This window comes from Misgurnus anguillicaudatus, chromosome 3 (assembly GCF_027580225.2).
Source record: "Misgurnus anguillicaudatus chromosome 3, ASM2758022v2, whole genome shotgun sequence".
Taxonomy (NCBI): domain Eukaryota; kingdom Metazoa; phylum Chordata; class Actinopteri; order Cypriniformes; family Cobitidae; genus Misgurnus; species Misgurnus anguillicaudatus.
Genome location: NC_073339.2, coordinates 29,017,503 through 29,041,370, shown reverse-complemented (window position 1 = coordinate 29,041,370; position 23,868 = coordinate 29,017,503). Strand labels below are relative to the sequence as shown.

The window sequence follows — 23,868 nt, the reverse complement described above, 5'->3', positions numbered from 1 at the left end:
GCATTTATACACATTTTAGGGGGCAGTCCCCTTAATGGAATACAAAGCACTTAACTTTAAACAAAGCATGTAAATTCAGTCAAGGAATCAGCCCGATACCAGGGATTGCTTCAGCCCTGAATTCATCAGCATAACAGTGTAATTCAAATGCATAGGTGCTAATCCAATCATCCTAACAGCATCGCCCATACCTTCAAATGCATAGAGACAAAAGCACAGTTGTGCCTTGAGCTTAGCAATCACCTTTAACTTGGTACCCATCCCAATGATCAGGAAGAGCATAAAGACAAAAGGTTAATGTCTTAGCCACTTGGGCTGCCTGACTTGATTGTAGAATGTCATAATCTTTACCTCAAGATGTAAAACACAATGTACATCACTTTTTCAGTTTATATGCTATTACATTGGAACCTAGATATAACATTTTATAAATTTGTAATCCTACAATTAGCATCGTGCTAAAAAATAACCAAAGAGTTTCGATATTTCTCCTATTTAAAACTTGACTCTTCTGTAGTTACATCGTGTACTAAGATCGACAGAAAATTAAAAGTTGCGATTTTTTAGGCAGATAAGACTAGGACTATACTCTCATTCTGGCATAATAATCAAGGACTTTGCTGCTGTAACATGGCTGCAGCAGGCATAGTGATATTACGTACTGCCCATAAATAGTCCCCTTAGTAACTTTCAATGGCAGGCCTTTATTATTTTGCCAGAATGAGAGTATAGTTCATAGCCATATCTGCCTAGAAAATCACAACTTTTAATTTTCTTAGTACACAATGTAACCACAGAAGAGTCAAGTTTCAAATAGGAAAAATATCGAAACTGGTTATTTTTGAGCGCGATCCTAATGGTCTAATCAGATTCAATGGATTGTTATAAGCTATGCTAAAAGTGGTAACGCCAGAGCTGGAGATCGGCTGAATGGATTCCAAAAAGGTAAAAATCGTCTCGGTTACATATGTAACCCTCGTTCCCTGAAGAACGGGGAACGGAGATGTCACGTTGTGACCGACGAATTGGGAACCACTTCGCGGGTGACCTATCTGCTTCGAGAAACCTTTAAAACGCCAATGAACTTGAATGCAGAACATTGCATCTGCCGGCGCCGCCCCGCCGCATAGGTATTTAATGAGCGGCAGGTGCAGTTATCAAATCAGCTATTTTTGCTGAGAAAGCTGGACAGAAGGAAAGGGTCCGGCCGGTATCAGCAGTGGAACAGCAAACTGTGGCGACGGGACATGACGTCCTCCGTTCCCTTCCTTCAGGTTACATATGTAACCGAAACATTCCCTTTCAGTCGTCACTACGACGTCACGTCGTGACCGCCGAATTGGGAATCCCTACCAAAGCGCCACTGAAGCTGACCCTTCCAGTGCCTGCGTAAGCCCTCTGACTCTCCTCTTTAAGGGAGACGGAAATGGGGTTGAAGCAGAGGCCGGTCACTACTTGTTCCTTAACCCACGATAGTGACTAGGCGAACTGGGAAGCGAACTCATCAGGCGGGACTAAGATCGCTGCGGAAGAAAAACCCTCTAGGGGTCTACCACTAAGGTGATGGTTGAAAGAACTCGAGGACTAACAAATACTCTCTCTTAGCAACACTAGAGAGGTGCGGAACGAACTCCGCTAAGGGAAACGTGGTAAATCAGAAACTTTCCACGGAAAATACTCACAAAGAAACCACTAGGGGGCGCTATGTGGGCGCTAGCCTCACCCAGGTTCCTAAGGATACATCCAGTGAGAGGCTGGCAGCCGATGCTCCGCAACATCGGCCACCAAGCGGTGAAGGAAACAAAAAACAGTTTTTTATAACGTTTTTGCCTTAACGGCCTTCCATAATGGTGCGGTTGTGCAGCACCCAAAAGAAAGGCTCCAAGCCAACACAGGAGCCGTTCCTAGATGTTCGAAGGCAGCGCTTGTAAGTTCACCACCTGATCTCTGAAGGGAGTGGTGGGAACTTTAGGCACGTAGCCCGACCGAGGTCTCAGTGTAACGCTGGATTCAGCTGGCCCGAACTGAAGGCACGAATCGTTGACCGAAAATGCATGAAGATCCCCTATCCTCTTAATGGAAGCCAATGCGAGGAGCGTCAAAGTTTTCATAGTGGGAAACTTGACACTCACCGTCCGCAGAGGCTCGAAAGGGGCGTCCTGCAGGGCTTTCAGCACCATGGACAGATCTCAAGGAGGAATAGGGGGAGGGCGTGAAGGATTCAGCCTTCGTGCACTTCTTAAAAACCTAATGACCAGATCGTGCTGACCCACAGATCTACCGTCTATGGGTGCGTGATGGGCAGATATCGCCGCAATATCTACTTTTATAGTAGATGGTGACAGCCTCTTCTCCAAGCGGTGCTGGAGATATGAAAGCACAGTACTGATCGAGCATTCCCGGGGGTCCTCTCGTTGAAAGGTACACCATACAACAAACAGGTTCCATTTCAGCGTATACGCCTGTCTTGTAATCGGCGCTCGCGCTGCAGCGATGGTGTTAGATACCGCCTGGGGTAAATCACCTAAAACCTCTGCGCCCCGTCCAGAGACCACACATATAGGTTCCACAGATCAGGGCGGAGGTGCCATAACGTGCCCCCTTCTTGAGATAGGGGAATCCTCCAGGGAGGGGCTGTCGCGAGGAGAGTGAGCTCTGGAAACCAACTCCTGATGGCCCAATATGGAGCAACTAAAATAATTTTCTCCCCGTCCTCCCTGACTTTGCACAATGTCTGTGCAATGAGGCTCACTGGGGGAAATGCATATTTGCGAAGACCTTTCGGCCAGCTGTGCGCCAATCAGGCTTGTGCACAATTCAGAATTTCAGAATTGGCCTCCATTCAATTCATGAATTGGAATTTGAATTTAATTGACTCCGCCCTAGGAAGTTGAATTTGAATTGGAATTGGAATGACAGGAAGTGGAATTAAATTCATGGCAATTCAAAGAAATTCCACAGTCACACAACAAGAAGAATCTCACATACATTCAGTGTTAGGAAAGTTACTTTGGAAAATTGTTTGGCAACCATTTTAAATACTTGGTTAAAGTAAAGCATTTTTGGAAATGAAGTCATGTTCCATCGTGTTCCACAAAATTACAATTACAAAAAAATCTAACTTAATTATTTGCTATGTGACTAAAGTTTTTAACATTAATTGCTAGGGGGGGAATTTCCTGTTAATGTTATCTGTAGGTCCGTGTACTTTTTCGTTCATTTAATTTATAGAATATGTAATGCATTCATATACTGAAAGCTTCATTTTTTAACACTTCAGTTACTGTATAATATGTATATGAATTTGTTTGAATTTCTATTGAATTGCAATTCTGCTTCCTTTAATTCAAATTCGAATTGAAATTCTAGATCCTGTTTTTGACATCAATTCAAATTCAATTCAAATTCAAGAATTGAATTGGAATTAAGGAGTCATTCTCAATTCAATTCTGAATTGTGCACAAGCATGGCGCCAATCCATCCACACCGAGTGTTCCCTCGTTCAGTGAATAAAATAGGCGACAGTGGGTTGTTTCTGGAGATGCAAATAGATCTATCTGCGCTCTGCCGAAACGTTTCCAAATCAGCTGGACCGACTGAGGGTGGAGTCGCCATTCGCCGGGGCACGCTGCTTGTGAAAATGCGTCTGCCGCTGTATTGAGCGACCCCGGGATGTGAATGGCACGAAGAGACCTCAGATTCTTCTGACTCCAAAAGAGGAGATGGTGGGCGAGATGCGACATGTGACGAGAGCGCACACCGCCTTGGCGAATGATATACGCAACAGTCGCAATGTTGTCTGTGCGAACTAATACATCTTTGCCTCTCAACTCGCTGCTGAAGCGGACGAGCGCAAGATATACGGCCCACAGTTCCCAGCAATTTATGTGCCAATGCAGCTGAGGTGATGTCCACACTCCTGAAGCTGCAAGCTCGCTGTACGTGGCTCCCCACCCCGTGTTGGAGGCATCTGTGCATACTATTGCACCCCCGCCCGGCACAGTTTGCTCTTTTCTCGGTTGACCTGAAGACCGAGACGGGCGAGGTGTTTGAGCACCCGATCTATGTGAGTGCAAAGCATTTGACACGACTGTGCTATAATGAGCCAATCGTCAAGATATGCCAAGATGCGAACACCGCTCTCTCTGAGGGGCTTTAAAGCCCCCTCTGTGACTTTCGTGAAGACGCGGGAAGAGAGAGAGAGCCCGAACGGTAAGACTTTGTACGGATACGCTCGTCCCTCGAACGCAAAGCGGAGAAACAGCCTGTGTCGGGGAAATATCGAGACATGAAAGTACGCATCCTTCAGGTCGATGGCTGCAAACCAATCCTGTGGGCGAATGCATTGTAATATGCTCTTCTGTGTAAGCATTTTGAATGGCATCTTGTGAAGTGCTCGATTCAAAACACGCAAATCCAGGATCGGTCGCAACCCGCCGCTTTTCTTGGGTACGATGAAGTAAGGGCTGTAAAACCCTGACCTCATCTCGGCTGGAGGAATCGGCTTGATCGCGTCCTTTGCCAATAGGACGGCAATCTCCGCACGCAGTACATGCGCATCGGCGGGTTTCACTATAGTGAAATGAATGCTCGTCAATTTGGGAGGTCGCCGGGCGAATTGTATCGCATAGCCGAGACGGATCGTGCGTAAAAGCCAGCGCAACAGACTGGGAAGTTGTTGCCAAGCTTCCAGATACCGGGCGAGGGGAATTAACTGCACAATTGTAGTACCCGCGGCAAGCGGAACAGTGGTGCTCGATGACGCGTTCTCTTGGGCTGCGTTGATATGTGTATTGTGTCAATGAGCACTCACCTGACTCCGCTGATGGATGGCTGCGCAGGGAAGACTCTGATGAAGATGTCCCGGTGCGCTCGACACATCCGCTGGCGAGAGAGGAGAGGGAGGACGTAGGGTTATGAGCCCATCGGTCACACCTGACTGCCTCTGAAGACCTGGAGGAGGAAGAGGAATTCGCTAATTTTTTTCTGAAAAGCCGGCGGAACAGAAATTAAATGAAACCAAGGATTGCCCACCCGGTCCTCCTCCGGGGGGGAGTGGTGCGTTCACCATCTTCCGAAGAGCGATCCCCTCCACCTCCAGGTCGCCCGTCTCAGGGCCGCTTAGATCTTCGCTTTCCACCAGGCTGAGCGGGCTGAGCGGGCAGGGCGGGCTGTTGACGGACGCCCTCGGCGAGGGGCAGACTGAGGTGCCGACGTCGACGGGGCAGGTGTTGGTCTCTTCCGACGCAACATGATGTTGGCAAGAGCCTCAGTCTGCTTCTGGGTGGCAGAGACCTGTTGTGCAAAGTACTCCACCGCCCCCCCGAACAGGCCGGCCTGGGACACCGGGGCATTTAAAAGCCGGGTTTTATCGGCATCCCGCATGTCCGCAAGACACAGCCAGAGGTGGCGCTCCTGGACCACCAAGGTGGACAAAGCACGAACGACGGCCTGTGCTGTGGTCTTGGTCGCACAGAGCGCCAGATCTGTAGCTGCACGCAGGTCTTTAAAGACCGCCGAGTCGTGACCTCCCTCGTGCAGATCCTTCAGAGCCTTAGCCTGATGGACCTGCAACAAAGCCATGGCATGTAAGGCTGAGCTGACGAATGTCTGCAGGCTTGCGATGGAAGGGTAGGACGGTCCTTCCAGTAAGAGACGCCAGCAGGACACAACTGCATCGCTACTGAACGCTCCACTGTCGGGATACCGGCATACCCTTTAGCGGCCCCGCCATCGAGGGAGGTGAGGGGTGATGGCTGATACGGACGGTTCCGGGAGGAAAACGGGGTTTTCCACGTCCGGGTCAGCTCATCATGAACCTTGGGAAAGAAAGGTACCAGTGGGGAAGACTGTGAAGCCTGTGCAGCCCCAAAGTACCAATCATCTAGGCGGGACGGTACGGGAGGGGGAGGAGCTCTCCACTCCAACCCGACCGCCTCCACAGCCCGAGCGAGCATGGCCGTCATCTCCGGGTCGAGATCGGGAACCGCAACCCTTCCCGAAGGAGGGAGAGGATCCGGATCAACGTCCGAAAATGACGGCCCCCCCTCCGATGTTACGACAGACACCAAATCCTCGGGAGGCCTGACAGAGGTAGAAAGCGACGCAGAACGCGCGCTCTCCATCTCCATCGGAACCTCAGATGGTTGCGGATCCGGTAGCTGAGAGCCACTGGACGAACCAGCTGACCGATTTAGCACCGTGAGGCGGAGGTCGTCTCTCCGTAGCTTTACAGTTGCCTTCTTAGGGGCAATCAGCAACGGAGGGCGGCGTTCCCGGAGAAACGCCAGACGACCCCGCAGATCCGCATGAGTCAAGCTCTCACAACATGACGTCGTAGTGACCGACTGAAAGGGAACAAATGTTTTACTCTAGGGGAACTGGAAAATTAGCATAATTTCAAAAAAGTGGAGTGTCCCTGGATGGACTGTAGATGGACTGGAGACCAGAGAGGCACCGGAGGAGACCAGGGAGGCACCAGCGGAGGTGGAGACCAGGCAGGCTGAGACCAGGGAAGTGCCATGGGAGACCAGGGAGCCGCCAACAGGGATAGGGAAGGCACCATTGGAGACCAGGGAGGTGGAGGCAGAGATTAGGGCAGTGCTGGCAGAGGCGGAGACAAGGGAGGATCTAGGGACCACATGGTGCTGGTGGAGACAGGAACCAGGGCAGAACTGGGAACCACGGTGGCACTGGCGGAGACAGGAACCAGGATGGAAACGGAAACCACAGTGGCACCGGTGGAGACAGAAACCTGGGCACAGACAGAGACAAGGACACAGAACTGAGAGAGGTCCGCTTAACGCCAGGGCTAGCTCTATAAATTAAAAAAAAACTCTCCTGAGGGTCATACTGTGAAAGTTGTGACTTGGGTAGTTCATTTAAACTGCTGTGATAAAACACAATGCGTGACTTATTTGAAAAGTGTGTCTCTGGAACAAGGTCGAGAAAGTCCTGGGTGTGGTCTTGAAGGCAGTGGGAGCGTTGGCCACGAGTAGTCATGGCTGGAGACCAAAAAGCTGCTGGATCCATGTGTTACACAAAAGCTCTGAGGCGTGTGTCAAAAAAATGAAATTATTTTTTGTTGTATTTCACATTTTTCATATAATTCCAAGTAGTAGCCTATACTGGGATGTCCCGTTCGTGTAGTGTCACATATTTTATTTGATATGCTGCCATTAATGATAAAATTAGGCATATCAGTTCACTGCCGTGCGCAAGATAAAGACACACCAATCAGCAGACATGTCATATTTCATATATTGTTTTGGATAGTAGTGTTATAAGCTAGAAAATACATAATATGTGTATGACTTCCCTTACGAAAATTAACCATGGTTTTACTACAATTAAGACCAAAAAAAACATGGTTAATGTAGTAAAACCATGGTTACCACAAAATAACCATGGTTTTGACAACCATGGTTTTCAAAAACCATAGTTAAACCATGGTTAGTGTGGTAAAACCATGGTTTTGCTCATAGTAATCAATTGACCAAAAAAACATGGTTACTACACTTTTACCACAATAAAACCATGGTTAATTTTCGTAAGGGTTTGTGTGCATGCAGTTGAATTTATTTACATCCTCTTTTTTCGTGTGCTTGGTTTAAAACAGGAAAATGTCATCCACAATATAAAATCTTTATTGTTTTGAGTTACTATTAGTATGCAAGAGAACAGATTCATATCATCATAGATTTATTCATCTTTAAATTCATTCAATTTTGCCTTTAAAAGCGCTTTCCCCCACATTCACCAGCAGAGGTCCTCGTTGCGCTCTGATTTGAAAAACTTCAAGTAATGAATCTTTATCTGATACAATTTTGCTAAAAGCTTTGCTGGTTTAAGAAAGCTTCACTTCGCCATCACTAAGGCAGCTGATCCAAATGCAGCTTAGTTTATTATAAATACCCAGAACAGAAATGCCAAAATGTTTTATCAACTAAACCTGACGCAATTACAAATATCCTCCCCCTTCACAACGTCACGCCTTTAAACATGCATAAATGCTATTAATCATTAAATTATTGGAAATGTAGACTCGTTTCAGACTGAATATTTAATTTATATATAGACGACCGATCTATGTAAATGATTAGTGGTATATAGACAAATATTAATTTTACACTTTAAAGAATGTCTTTATTTTAATGGTTATGAACTAACTCAAGTATGTATTTTTCTTGTTTTCTTTATTTGGGGTTTTTAATACACTTGATAATTTGATAACAGAGCGTTATACAGAGAGTGAGGAAAAAGGATGTGTCATTTCACTTACTTCATATCCTCCCTCCTTGCGTCTTTCCTTAGGCTACTTGCATCCTTGGAGGGTAAAAATAAGACAGGAAACAAGAAAAGGAAATGATACACAAATAAGAATTGAGAAGCCCCTCGGAATGCAGCCAGCAGAGCATGGGGCCAGGCAGGAGCCCAAGGGGCTAGAGACCAGGGAGCCCTACTGAAAAATCCAGCTATGACCAGCAAAAGCTGGTAAGTTGGCTTTAGGTTAGGTTTTGGTCAATTTTTAAGCTGGTCTAGCTGGACTTAGCTAGGCTGGAAGACCAGCTTGACCAGCTTTGCCAGGCTTGGAGGACCAGCATAGACCCGCTACTGCCACCTTAAACTAGCTAAAACCAGCTACCAGCTTATGCTGGCCTTTGGGACCATGGGAACAGAGTGCAGACCACACCTCCCACAGAGCCGTTGCGAAGAGGACATACCTCAGATGCCTCTGGGACCACTGAACTTGGGATCGCCAGACTTGGGACGTTTGGGACACCAGCTGCCTGCATGGACACCAGTGGAGTATCTGCTAGATTAGATACCAGACTCATGTGCCTCAAAACCACCATCTTGTCTGCTGACACTGACATCTGAGTAATGGATGTGTGGAACAAGATCCAAAAAGTCCTGTGTGTGGTCATGAGCGTATTATGTGTAGAATCCACTTTCTTAATAAATAAATAAGATTTTATAAGAATTAAACCTTTTAGCAATTTACATATTTCACAAGGAAACTGTATAAACGTTCTTTTGTAAAATAAAACACAAAAAGGGCATTTTTAACAACATCTATACCTGCTCACTGGTGTAACGTTACATTGCTTGTACTTAGCAAGAATAAGCGATCTTATACAAAAATTCTCAAACAATTTACAATGGCATTCTGGATTTTGAAGGTATATGATGTTTTCGAAATGTCCCTTACCAGTTTAGATTGCAGGGAAAGTGCAGAAAGACATTTCTGTGTCATTGTTGTCAATCATGTTTATGGCAGTGAGAGGTTGAAGTTGAAAAAGCGCAACTCTTCAGTTTTTAATTTCAATAAAACAAGTAATCCCTAAGGGAAAGGCACACGGGAAAAGGGAACCAGAAACCAACATTACATTCAGCAAATACCTGACAAAGGATAAGAGAAATATTGGGGTATACACAGTAATTAGGTCTAATTAGGGCTAACTGGACCAAACTGATCTCACAAATTATGTGAAATAGTCACGAAATATTCCTCATTTTTCCATGTCATTGTTACATATTCCCGCCATTTTACGTGTCCGTGCCACGACTATCTTTTTAACTGACACGAAAAGAAAGTCGTGGCACGGACACGTAAAATGGCTGAATTATGTGAAAATGACACAGAGAAATTAGCTAAATATTACTTGACTATTTCACGTATTTGTGAGATCAGGTTGTAACTAGACACCTGAGAAACAATCAACGCGGAAACCAATTAAAGCAACACTAAAGAACTCTGGCTCTTTGCTCCCCCTACAGGTTAGAAGCGTAATTGTTCATTACCACTGTCGTAAATACTGCAGCATAGCTGGCTCTGATTGGATTGTAGGTCTGCCGTAAAGCAAGTTTTTGTAGTTTTCACTCGAACTATAGGACCGCTACCCGACGGTTGGACACTTCTTTAGTTCGGTTTTGGCCGATAGAGGGCTGCAAAGCGAATGTGAAAAGTGCCATTCACCCTGTTTTGTTTGGATGAACCACTGAAACTTTTTTGGAAACGTTATTTTAAGGTAAAAAAAATCTCTTTGGTGTTGCTTTAACAAAATAACTACAAAGCACTTCAAACATGGACAACAGAATACAGAATTTCAACGACCACCGGCTGCCCCCGTTTAAACTTATTCATGTTTATATATATATAATTTTAAATGTTTTATTTCCCATAAAATTTTATGAAATAGTATCTAATATGTAGTATATTCACTATAGAATCAGCTGTGTCTGGCTTTCTCTCAAGGGTTTTTTCCCTCCTAGGATTTTTTCCCGCCTGACTAAAAAAGCCAGGAGGGTTTTTCTCCTAGTGGGTTTTTTCAACCCCTGGGCTGACACTGGCTTAACTTAGCACCCTCTTCTATGTAACATTATTACTACGCTCGCTAATACGGTTTAATCTTAGCCACTGTATTCTGCTGCTTATGTTGTCCATCAATTTTTCTGTGTTTTCTCCTGCATCTATTAATGTAAAGCTGCTTTGAAACAATTAACAATTGTGAAAAGCGCTATATAAGTCAAATTGAATTGAAAAAATAAAGACTGGGAGACACAAGGACCGGATTGTGACAATAATATAACCAATAACAAAAACAAAGAGGACAAAAATAATCAAAGCACTAGTCTAATTAGAATTGGTTGAGTTTTCAAAAAGTAAATTTTACCATCACTAGCGAATGATTACAATGGACTGGATGTATGATTTATGACCTTGTAAAAATAGGACATAGCCTAGGTTCCATGCCTACCAAAATGTGGGACATGACTTCTGAGTTTTATAGAGACATCTGCTCATTCTCTAGCTTAAGTGCTGGATCGAGTATGCCTCCCATATATAATAGGTCATATACTGGATTAAAAAGACAAAAAGCTTACAATCTTACTATTGGTACCCAAGTATAGAGTGTATTGGGGTCCCTTTTTATAAAAAAAAGTGTTTTTCTGAAAACAAAATATTATAAATGATATCATAAATTATGCCATATCAGTTAATTCAGAAAACATTATAGATGTGTCCCGATTTAGAGGCTGGATCCTTCTGAAAAAATGATTTCGACACGCAAGTCAAGACTACAAGGTCGAACCAAATAAAGATGATCTAGCCTAGAAATGTCCAATTTGGGTCACCTGCTGTTCCCACTCACTGCAGCCATCAGGACAAAGCATTCTACATTATGAAAGACTTGAAAAACTAAAATTGAAACAGATTTTTTTATTTCATAGATTATTTTACATTGGTGTAGATGAAACTACCCAACAGTATATCAAATTAACAAACCTTAAACAAATACAAAAGTAAAATCCAACAAACAGAGAAATAGCTATTCATCTAAAAACATCATATAAATGGTTGACAGGAACCACTTTTCTGTACAATACATACTTTTGATATTTCAAATATTACATCAATGATCTACAAGATTGCACTTACATGCTTTTACTTACAATAAATGTTTTTAGAAAATCCAGTTGTCATCAACACATAATAAATTATAGGATGGGACCTTTCTATCCTTGGGAAAAAATTATATATTTCAAGGCCACATTTATAGGCTTCAAAATAGAATGGCCTTCATGGTCCCACAGCGATGCTTTCAGTCTTGGAATGCAGCTCTCGGAGGATACAACCACTGAACTGGGACAAAATAGTTAGATCAGCTGCTGTTCTACCACTAACACCGCACATACTGTACTGTAAATTTGTTCCTTTACACTTAAACTTTTTAACTTCTACAAACAAATATATATTCACCAATGAGTTCTCAATTTTATTTGGCCTTTGAAATTAGATTATTAAATATAACACTCTAAAATAATGATTCACTGGCCTGTATTCATAGGGGAACCACTTTAAGTGCTATATAGCACAGTGTCAGTGGCGTGTTTACCATTTTGGGGGCCCTAAGCAAAGTCCAAGAACCGGGCCCCCCATGCCCCAGCATTGCCCAAGGTTTTTCATTTGAATTGCACAACAATAATATTCAGTATATAGAATTAAGTGACATATATATAAAGCGGATTTATTTTGTTTTACACTGCTTAAAATAACACTAAATTGTTACAGTTTGGTATGACAAAAATTCTTGGTTTAAATAAATGTTTCACGCCCCTCTCAGATATATTTTTTGCTCGCAAATGTCTTACAGGATGTATTTCAAACAATGTAATTAATACCGCAACTTCAATGTCTGACATCTTACTAAAAAAACTAAATGAGGAAAAAGACGAAGCTTTAGATTATGATTCAGACTGATCTAACAAGCTGAACTAACAAATACCAGCAAACAACATTGTAAGTTGGTTATTGCTTGAATTTATGGATGGGAATCACATAATTCTCATGTTCATATTGTAAAACCAAACTTACTGTGAGATACAACAAGCATATAGACTAGACAAACATTAAAGATGAGATTTGATGACAATAATGAGATACAGAATATGATTTATCTATTTTCGACATGATTAAAACCCCTGCGTGGTGTCTTTATCATGTTTATACCTGTACGAGCGTGGAACAAAAAATGCGTGTCACCAATCACAGGTGTGAAGCCCAAAGTCTTTAAAGTAAACTTGACCATAGAGTGAATGTTGTGCAGTTACGAGCAGTGGCGGCGTTTCACGAAAACTTAGGGTATGGCAAAAATTATTCGTACAAGAAAGGCCATTCAAATAACGAATCTATGAAACCACATTATATCCATATGTGTACATACTCCACCAACCTGTACAAAATCATACTATAATTGCACGGATGTACACTTACTGACAACAATACGGAAGCAATACAATTGAAAAACAAAAATAGAAATCATGGTTGTTTAACATGCTTTTCAAATGTTGTCATTCTTAACTAAGTGCAACTCCAGCAACAGATAAACTAAAACAAGATAATATCAAAACATACTGTAACATCCCTTCACAAATCTTGTCATGACAGCCGCCAATAAACACTAAACACAATAAAGACTAATGATGTGATGGAGCACACGTAGTTAACCCAGCCAGCTAACCAACTAAGACTAAAACACCAAATAAAACTCTTAGTAAAACAGGGCTAAATGCAAAAACAAGTCTTACCTTTTGTCGTCGTGCAGTTTTTATTCCACAAGTCGCCATATTCAAAAACGTGCACAAATAATTAATACACTAGACTGCGCGCCACAATTTCCCAGTGTAAGAGAACATGTTTATTTATCCACAGAGAACAAATCATATTACTTCTGAAATAATGTATGCAATATGCATTGCGCGAGTGTGGGGGAGAACCGTGAGTCTGTTTGAATGTTAAAAAAAAAAGGAGTTTGCTAGCAGCGAAAATAAAGATTATAACAGCAGCGTTCATCATGAGACCTCCTGCAAGGACTTCAAGCTGCGCTGCAAGCAAGAACGACAGGCTGATGACATCAAAGTACCGCGAGGGTGAGGCGAAAAATCATCGGAAGAGTTTGCTTTCAAACAGCTCTCGCGGCAAGTTGATGTCATCCGCATGTCGGTTCCTGTGTTATAGTATGAAGTCGAACACACGCGAAATTATATCCCTATTAGTGATGTAACAATGTTCAGATATGTTCTACTGAAAATATTTAAAATAATCTTTAATGGGCATCATTATAGCCTGTTGATTTCTGGTGTTTTGTCTGAATGCTAGGGTATGGTAACTGCCATACCCTGCCATACGCAAACGCCGCCCCTGGTTACGAGAGCAGAGAGAGTCGAGGGAGCGCTCATTCCAGCACTTGTGTGGCTGCATTTGTGAGCGCTGAGCAGAGGTGCGTTTTCCCGTAGAGTTTCGCTCATGAAGTAGCCTATATGTGCCCTCACAAGGATGCGCGCATATATTATTCTGCGTACAGACTCGCACATATCGTGCATGCTTCATCCGTACCTTAGATTTAGGTCTGAATAAACGTAACATACTTTCGCACACCTTGTGGCCAGTAGGGGGCCCCCCAAGCCCGTGGGGCCCCATGCAATTGCGTGGTTTGCGTGGTGGGTAAACACGCCACTGCACAGTGTAGTATAATATGGTACCATATAGTTGTGCTTTAGCTGTATAGCACCACTTATGGTTCTGCATACTTGCTACACTGTCAAAATAAAGGTACAAAGCTGTCACTGGGGTAGTACCCTTTAAAAAAGGTCCTAATATTTACCATTTAGGTACAATTATGTATTTTTTAACTGCTAATATTTACCTTTGAATTACTAATATGCACTCTTTGGGTACAAAGGTGTACCTTTTGAAAGGGTACTGTGGAAGCAATACTGCGAAATCCAAAATCAAAATCAGTTCACAAAAGACAAACAGCTGATATCTAATGAGTGTTTTGATATCCAATGATATCCAGCGCTGGTAGTGGAAATCCTTTCTGATTTTCAGACCGCATTGTCAAAAATCTTAAGAGATTGCATGATACTTTCATCCTACAAACCAGAAGAACCAACACTGGTATTAATATGCATATGTGTTCTAATGAATGAACATTCATTACACGAAAGAAGGATTAAATGAATATTACTTTTTTGCAGCAGTCAATGAATTCATCAATAGTAACTACACCATCCTGGTTTATATCCATTTTCTGAAGGAAGAGAAAAATGAATGAGCAGATATTTTTACAATTTTGAATGAATATGCCTTCTGTGTAGCCTAATAGCATTACTTGGAAGAACATCTTGACGTGTTGCCGTATTGCATCTTCTTTAAGCCGCGGATGGATAGATTTTCCCATCAAATCATAAATAGACTTTAATATATCCAACATTTCCTGAAATAAACAAACAAAAAACAGACACTGTAAACAGCACTTGCATTTCAGACATTATTGATGGAATTCCACAAAAATATGGCATTGTCTTTGGCTAAAAAATGTAAACAAGGAGAATCTCAAACTACATATTAGGATTAAAATAATCTGTTTATTTTAAACCTCTTTGGTAATGTTTCCATCTTTGTTGATGTCATACAAATTGAAAGCCCAGTTCAGTTTCTCTTCAGTTGTGCCTCTTAATAGAACAGAGAGATCACAAACTAACTCCTCAAAAAAAATAGAAATAACCCTCTAACAGAGATCAACTCCTGCAGTACTAGTAAAACAATTATATATACTTTTTATCGTTCACATAGATAAAAAACATTTAAATATACATAACACAAGAAAACTTTATCTATTGTGTACTTCTATCTGAAATTCAGAAATGTATGCTTTTATTTGACTTTTATCACACAAATATTTGTCTTTTATAACACTTATAAAATAATTAAGTGAAACATTCTTACCTCAAAACTAAGAGAGCCATTCTGATCTTTATCAAATGCATTAAAGAGAAAATATGCATAATTTGATGCATCTGAAAAAGAAATAGTATAATCAGAAAAACTGGTTTCAGATATATAGGGGCAGTTTCTCAGACAGGGTTTAGATTAAGTCGGACTTAGTTATATTAGGACATTTATTTTTTCAACCTCACCTTAGAAAAAAGATTATTTGTGTGCATTTTGAGACAACAAAACATATTATTAAAGCGTTATTACGTGGGACTGGGTTTAAGGTTGTTTTAGTAGCGATTTAGTGCGATACTGGCCACAATTTGCATGAAAAACTTGTAATGTGAAAGCTGTCATGTGAAGCCGGTAGCGCACCGGGGTACCGAAACCCAGACTACCCATGCGCAGTTTGCATGAATGTGAAAGCACCTCGGACTCGGGGGCACAATGTATCCAGGAATCAAGGTAACCTGTGCATGTGTTTTTTAGCCAATGGGACATTCTACAAAAAAGGGGGAAATGCTTGTCCCTTGCTTTTGCAGACCCCTTAATCATTTGGTTTGACCCAATAATCCCATAATGATATATATTTAATAAATATAGACTGTCCTTAAAATGATGAGAGAGTTTATTTAATTAATTTAATAAAAGTATATTAATTTTCTTTTTTTTCCTTTTTTTAAACTTATTTTTAAATGTCTGGTCCTGAAAATTGCCCTGTCCCTTTGATCATACATGGTTGTTGAACTGTGTACTTATTATTTAAAACCATGTTTTTTTTATAAAACAAATCTAATCTACATTTACCCTTAACCTTGTATGCATTTACTACAACACTGAAATGGTAAAAATACACTATTAATATGAATTATATCAAATAAAGATTTTTCCCTCAAATTTATGTCATTGTTGTTACCCTATCCAAAGCACCTTTATTTTAAAACAATGCATCAGCTCTTTGAAAATTTTCCTGGGTCAAGAGGTCAGTGGAAGAAGTGCAGTGGACGAAGGCAAAAGATTTGTAAGATGTCTTACTTTATTTGTCTAAAATATCATGATATATCTAAGAATTTTGAGATAAGATTTTTTGGATGTCATTAGTGTTACTCTTTTTTATAGTTAAGAGTGTTAAGATCTTTACATAAAAATACATTATACTGAATAAGTATGTGATTGTTACATCTCTGATGAAATAGCACATGGCTAATGGCAGCCATTTTGTTAAAATTTTAGTTTTTTCCTGTAAATTGTCATTGGTGTTACCATCATTGGTGTTACCGTCATTGGTGTTACTAATGGGTACTTCCTAAGCACTATTCCTTAAACTGACCAACATAAAAGCATAAAAACAAAACAAGATGGAAAAATTTTCAAGTTTATAAGTTTTATCATATTCATTATCTATTATTATATTCCCATTTTGTCAGGTATTGAAGATACAATTTCATGGATTTTTTTATTAAAATATATTAAAAAGTTAAACATAGACTAAGCTCCCCGTTTTGCGGATTCATAGATTTGACAAGTTAATTAATGCTATTAAAGAAGTTTGGGGTATGTTGAAAGAAGTTCATTTAATCAGATTTCCATCACCCAAATTCCACCTTTTTTTGTAGAATGACCCCAATAACGTTGATCATTCGCTTCAATGCACGATTACCATGACTGATGAATTCCGCATTCCAAAACACATATGCGCAGCTGTCGCTCTCTCTGCTGTGCATGATAACACCAACAAATTAAAAAACAAAAAAAATGCTGAGTCACGTCATGATTTACATCCTCTTGTAGGCCTACGTGCGAATTGGTGATGACATGACATTACGCAATTAAACCAGGGTTTGATTGAATCAAGTGAGTGTGAAACCAGACCAAGGCAGCAGGAATACTCGCACTCGGGCAGGAACCGCACCAAAAAACACCAGTGTGAAAACGGCCTAAGCTCTGCTGGGACACCACTCCTAGGACACACTCACATTATCCAAACTGTGCCCGAGCACAACCACTCACCTTCATCTGCCTTTGTAAAAATCTTCCGATGCAGCAGCACGGTTACGTGAATGTCTGAGCAGCACAAGCGACAGATCAACTAATCAATATGACAGGTATGTAAGAGGGCTATATGTCATTGTGTCCCAAATAGATCAGAACAAAAAAACACAGACTTAACATTCCCATGGACTCCAATGTTAAGTGAGGGTAAAACAATGGCATCTTAGTGCACACTTACATTATACTTAACACAACCAAACAATGTCCCTCCCTACTTCCTCAGAAGTACACAATCCCACTGTACTTTCATCAATAGGATGCGTTTTAGAAAACAGGAAGTAAGCTCTCTTAACACTGGAGCCCATCACAATGTTAAGTTTAGAGCTTCCATTCGAGTCATTTGGAACGCTACAACATGCAGCCCTCCTATGGCAAAGTCCATCTTTCGCTTGCAACACTTATTTCACATCTGTCCTGCACCCATTAAAAGGTTTTTACAAAGGCAAAAGTTCATGACTGTTTTTTTGAGGGCGCATGATGCGAAGTTCATCACAACATGTATGTAGCTTGTCATGTGTGTGGTTCGTAGGTTCAAAATATGTGTTCTGCGCTTCGAGAGATCGTGTGTGCACCACGTGTCATGCCACAACAAGGGCCTGCTGCAGACGCGTCTAAAGAGACGCTCACGTTTGCCAGATACTCGCATAATCTTATGCATAATCAGAGTTTACTGTTAAGGAAGTGTCTAGCATGTATTTTGGGAACGTGAGCGTCTCTTTTGTCGTAAACGGTTTTGACGCGTGTGTAGCAGGCACTTGTTTCGGCAGAACACTTGATGCACGCGGCATCTCTCGACGCGCAAGGACACATATTTTGGAAGAGGGAACCACACACGTGACAATCCGAACACTTATTTTGAATTAGCACATCCTCGGATGAGCAGTCACGAGCCGCCACTGGGTTTGGATAATGTGAGTGCACCCTAGATATTAAAATTTGCACAAAAAATATAACAGCCTGCTTTATTACAAATAAAATTTGTTTGTAAATGTGTGTTTTAATGTTTTTGGGGCAGTTTCCCGGACAGGGTTTAGATTAATCCAGGACTAGGCCTTAGTTATTTTAGGACATTTAAGAAGTTTTTACAAATAAACCTTACAATAAACTATACTGGTGTGCATCTTGAGACAAAACAATGGCACTGATTAAAATATGTCAGTATTTTGAAATTGAAGTAGCTCAAACATGCATTTCAGTCTGGGACTAGGATAAGCCCTGTCCGGAAAACCGCCCCTATGTCTACAAAAAATGTGTTCTTCCAAGTTTCATATATTTCATTTGTTATAATATAACTATCTGTTAAAAACCCATAAGTCTTCGGTGTCTTCCTAAGATACCAAAATGCCATAACATTGTGTGAAAAATCATACCAGAGGGAGGAGACAACGCATATAGAAGTGGGTTTAACTCCAGGCAATAAAAGGAGGACACAAAAGTTACAACACCAAAGAGATACCCAACCTCCCATTGGGAAGAACACAGCATAGATGTTTTTAAATGTGTCCTCATTCACGACTCCACTCGGACAATCCTAGCAAAACAAAACCAGACAAAAATATTTTTTCTTAGCACTAAAATGTCAATATCATTATTTAATATCTACTTGCAGGAGCGGGTGTGCAACTGAACTCTCACATTCTTGAATCCTCTGTAGAGTAGCTGTAGCTCTTGTCTGGTAAAGTGGGTCTGCGATTGCAGTTGTTCCAGATTTTCGCGGTGGTACTGCTCCGTTGTGCTCTCCTGGTCTTCGTCCTCATTATCTGCAACATAGCACAAGCACAGCTGCCATCATTTATTTGGGCAAATGACTTTGTTTTTTGAGGGGAAAAAAATTCTCTTGACATTGACCAGGCAGCGTTCACATTCTCATTGTGAAACAACAAGCCACTGACACAAAGACCTTTATCTTTAATTATGAATCCCGGCACTGACAGGTCAAGTGCCACTAATTACACAAACGCTGGCCTTTGTCTTGAATAATGAAAAGAGAGTAGCATTTATAGTTCGCTGTGTGTGGTCTATGTTTTCTTTCACATTGCGTGCACAGTATCTCTGATTTGAGTTGGTTAGCCTAGAAATATTAAATCGTCGGTCCCCCCGTCTGGGGGATTGGGGATATCTTCTGCTCTACTTCATAATAATCTATTCAAGCAATTGATGCAAGGAAGCCATACGTGCAGAAACGTGTGAACATTTAGTTTAACTGAGCAGCTGTCAAGTAACTCCCAGCGCTCATGTAATGGCATTATAAATAATCTTTGTGTAACAGCATTTAGCTGCTCTTAAATATGTGCAGGTCGTATTCATTACACAAAAGGCTCATTAATGTGAGGGTTTGCTGGCCTATTTCAGTGTATTTTATTAAATATTCACTACGGTGCCTCAGCAGGTCATCAGGTAACTAAAGACAGTAGCAACACTGAGCCGTGTCTCCTTTAGGGCACATGAAATACCTGTCCCAGTTTCTCATGAAAAATGTCCTGCACAGTGCTAGTTAGGTCAATGTCTTCAGTTGAAGAGTATTTTACTAAATATGTTCTGAAGAAAATTCCTACTTACCTCTAAACATCCTTGTTCATGTATTGTAAGATGATTGTAAGTGAAATATACAACATTTACAGAAAATTAAGACAATGATAGCAAAATTTGAAGTCTTGGAAACCAGCTTATGTCTCCTAAACTTCTATTCATGTAAATTATAAAAAAGGTTTATTAGGAACACCTGTTCAATTTCTTATTAATGCAATTATCTAATCACCCAGTCACATGGAAGTTGCTTCAATGCCTTTAGGGGTGATTTAAGCAATTTTGAGCGTGGCATGGTTGTTGGTGCCAGACGGGTCTAAGTATTTTACAATCTGCTCAGTTACTGGGCTTTTCACGCACAACCATTACACAATCGCACAATCATTTACAAAGAATGGTGTGAAAAGGGAAAAACATCCAGTATGCGTCATTCCTGTGGGCGAAAATGCCTTGTTGATGCTGGAGGTCAGAGGAAAATGGGCCGACTGATTCAAGCTGATAGAAGAGCAACTTTGACTGAAATAATCACTCGTTACAACCGAGGTATGCAGCAAAGCATTTGTGAAGCCACAACACGCACAACCATGAGCAGATGGGCTACAACAGCAGAAGACCCCACCGGGTACCACTCATCTCCACTACAAATAGGAAAAAGAGGCTACAATTTGCATGAGCTCACCAAAATTGGACAGTTGAAGACTGGAAAAATGTTGCCTGGTCTGATGAGTCTCGATTTCTGTTGAGACATTCAAATGGTAGAGTCAGAATTTGGCTCCCCACAGTCACCAGATCTCAACCCAATAGAGCATCTTGGGGATGTGGTGGAACGGGAGCTTCGTGTCCTGGATGTGCATCCCACAAATCTCCATCAACTGCAAGATGCTATCCTATCAATATGGGCCAAAATTTCTAAAGAATGCGTTCTGCACCTTGTTGAATCAATGACACATAGAATTAAGGCAGTTCTGAAGGCGAAAGGGGGTCTAACACAGTATTTATATGGTGTTCCTAATAATCCTTTAGGTGAGTGTATGTGTTGTTTTAACTAAGGCAAATTCTTTCATTTTTCTACTGATCACCATAGTGTACCCAAAGCAATGTAGTAATAAGTCTTTTCAGTACCCCTTTTATAAATGGTTGCAGTTAACTGTTTTTGGAGTACAGGAAAAACCTCAATTAAAGCTGCTCAAAGCTATTGATAGATAGCTTATGATGCTTTTGTGGAAAAAAACAGGTACTATAAATAAGAAACGTGCCATGCATGAATGGCCATTGGAAAAAGCAATCAACTGAATGTAGGGATACAAAAACTAATGTATTTAGTAGCCTATATGAAAGTCAAGTGAGAAGGTATAAGGAGATCAAAAGGCAGAACAAAAGATTTTTATCTTTGCAGGTTTTTGAATTTGGTGGCATGAGAAACATGTTTTTTAAAAACAATCCTGATGGATTTAATTTTGTGTTACAAACTGTTAATTAACCTTGACATATTTGTCTATAAACTTGAACCTTGTGCCACAACCCTGGTCTCAAATGTACAAAAATGAACCTAAAAGCCAGATGAAATGTGGCAGATAATTTCACCTAAAAAAAGATACTGGTGTCTGCAATGCTTAATTTATGGCATTATTAAAGGATCATCAATGTATTATGGTCGGCTATGGAATGATGGAGTGTGTAATTATATTTAGTCCCACACGGATATGAAGCATAGGCAAGGGAAGATGAAATTAATTAGAACTCTCATCCACAGAGTTTAGACTGTTAATGATTCACAAGTACTGTAATTTCAATATCTAGCAAATATAAGGTATAAAAACAGATGACTAAATATGATTTTTATTGCACCACATCAAAATGATAACTTCGTTAAATCAAAACAAACTACAGTCTAAATTTACCAGCCTCATGTGTCAAATATAAACTTCAATTAAAATCAATTAAAATATTCACCAATAACGCAATTAATTGAAAACATATGATCTGCTTTGGCTGACCTATCTCTTGTGTTTCTTGGCTGATCTTTGTTTTGTTTATGTGTGTATAAAGACTTAATTTAAATTACAACAGTAAGCCAAACTTCATGTAATAGCTTTGGACTAACTGAGCAAGAAAGTGGATCTACAACTCTCATATTAAATTTTAAGTACTTCAGTAAAATATGTAGGAATGTAGAAAGAATAAGGGATGGATGGTAAAAAAAAGTAAAACATTTGGCTATTTTGGTGTAATAGTTAATATATTAAAAGGTATCTAGGGACAAACAATGCATATTCTCATAGAATTATTTTAGAACTTATGGTTTCTGACCTGAGTTACTTAATTTGACTTTTAATCAAGCTATTCTCATTTAAGGCATTTAAATATGAATAATAGCTTTCATTGTTATTGGTATTTTGATATTTTTGGATACTTTTGCCATCAACGGTTAGCTTTTATTATTTTTAAATAAAAGCTAAATGTTCTGATGTGGAAAACCTTAGCGGTTGATTGACACTTTAAACTGTTACATGTACTCGCCCTGCCACCAATAAGACAAAAGTTCCATTTTTTTTGGTTAAAATCTACTGTTAAAATATATAGTTGAACCTGGTCTTACTGTATCCCTATTGGCATTACTTATACACTAAGAGCTATTAAGAAGTATGCTGATAATTTCATAGCCATTTGGAAGATAAAAGCTAAAAAAAAATTAAGACAATTTTGAACTATAGGTTTTTAAAACCAGCATAACAGTGGTGCAGCAACACAGCTAAAGAAATGTATTAAAGAATTTTCAGAATCGTTACTTGAACTTATTTTGCCTGTTTGTGTAAGAGAAGCCGGTTTTCAATTCAATTTCAGATTAAAGAACTTTATTAACATGATTGTGTCACAATATTGCCAAAGCATTATACATAAAACAAGAAACATACAATAACACAATAATAACAAACATTAAGGTGCAATTAAGCTAAGGTGCTGGGTGATGGATGAAGTACTACTGCAAATAAAGTAATTGCAGAAAGTTTTCTCTTTCTGCAATTACTTCATAATAACATTTAGTAAGATTTTACCAAACATTCAATCATTCATTAAATAATAACATAAAATGTATATTCAAATAAAAATTGATGAGCATATGACAATGAGTTTACCTGAGTTTAGAGTTCCTGTGATAAATCGAGCAATATGCTGAGTGAACTTGATCAACTGACGCTTGCATCGTCGCCGCCGGCTGCTCATTGTCAGTCTTTTATAAGAAGATATGGAAACAAAGGCGAGTTAAATGTTCAGTCAGGCTAGTTTTGATTATTTGAGCTTTGCATGAGATTCATTGTCTAGTGACGCTGGAAGGTGTAAAAGGGCGCGAGCGAATCATTTTCCATTCTCTCTCTCTCTCTCTCTCTCTCTCTCTCTCTCTCTCTCTCTCTCTCTCTCTCTCTCTCTCTCTCTCTCTCTCCCTCGAATCAGTGTTATTTTTTCAATTATCCAATAAAAACTAACCTACCCTCTCTCCACCCCCAAATTATTTTAGCATAAATTAATAAATATTTTTTATACAGCCTAAACCTGTTTTATACATCTACTCGGTTTTTTTAAAGACCATTGCTTCTAGCTACCTATTTATATAGACTAGTTTCTAGTGTTTTACAGTAAAAACTATGAAACACTAAGGTGTAATAATTACGTAATAATTACATAATACTTATTTTTAAATAGCGCCCTCTGTGGGTGTTAGGTTAAGTGATATTATACCACGGGTCTGTTGAATTCTGATTGGCTGAGAAATGTTCCGTGGGTATGCAGTAATTTCTGATAACCGCACACCTAACTTGTCAAATGTCTTAAAAATAGGCACCAGAGCAATGTTTGTGGTTAATAATTGACTCCGAATTATTTGAAAATAATGCACACCCGCGGTGTAGCAGCACTCTGCGATGCACCCTGGGTGTGCATTATTTTCTTACAATTCAATGGCCCGTCGTCAATTATTCCTTAATTAATATGCTGTGTTCTAGTGCCTC

The 23,868-nt window shown here is 40.4% G+C and overlaps 1 protein-coding gene across 2 annotated transcripts; it reads right to left on the bottom strand.

Moving 5' to 3' along the window:
• Positions 1–11,211: 11,211 nt before the first annotated feature.
• Positions 11,212–23,282, bottom strand: kcnip4b (potassium voltage-gated channel interacting protein 4b). Of its 2 annotated transcripts, XR_012368143.1 has the most exons (9): positions 22,999–23,282; positions 18,971–19,095; positions 18,797–18,866; positions 15,296–15,366; positions 14,946–15,053; positions 14,679–14,783; positions 14,535–14,597; positions 14,211–14,439; positions 11,212–11,647 (listed from the first exon to the last, which is right to left on the bottom strand). XR_012368143.1 is itself a non-coding variant. In XM_073864009.1 (8 exons), the coding sequence occupies exons 1-8, from the start codon at positions 23,084–23,086 to the stop codon at positions 14,392–14,394; spliced, it is 678 nt and encodes a 225-aa protein (XP_073720110.1). In that variant the 5' UTR covers positions 23,087–23,282; the 3' UTR covers positions 14,002–14,391. The 2 variants fall into 2 exon arrangements, 1 of the variants encoding a protein (XP_073720110.1); XM_073864009.1 differs by lacking the exon at positions 11,212–11,647 and having other exon boundaries at positions 14,002–14,439.
• Positions 23,283–23,868: the final 586 nt, after the last annotated feature.

Excerpts from the sequence above, each read along its gene's own strand:
- kcnip4b (XM_073864009.1), bottom strand. The coding sequence starts at position 23,086 with ATGAGCAGCCGGCGGCGACGATGCAAGCGTCAGTTGATCAAGTTCACT. Across the intron at positions 18,867-18,970 it reads TCTACAGAGGATTCAAGAAT|GATTGTCCGAGTGGAGTCGT; the intron begins GTGAGAGTTCAG and ends TTGTTTTGCTAG. Across the intron at positions 14,598-14,678 it reads ACGTCAAGATGTTCTTCCAA|AAAATGGATATAAACCAGGA; the intron begins GTAATGCTATTA and ends CTCTTCCTTCAG.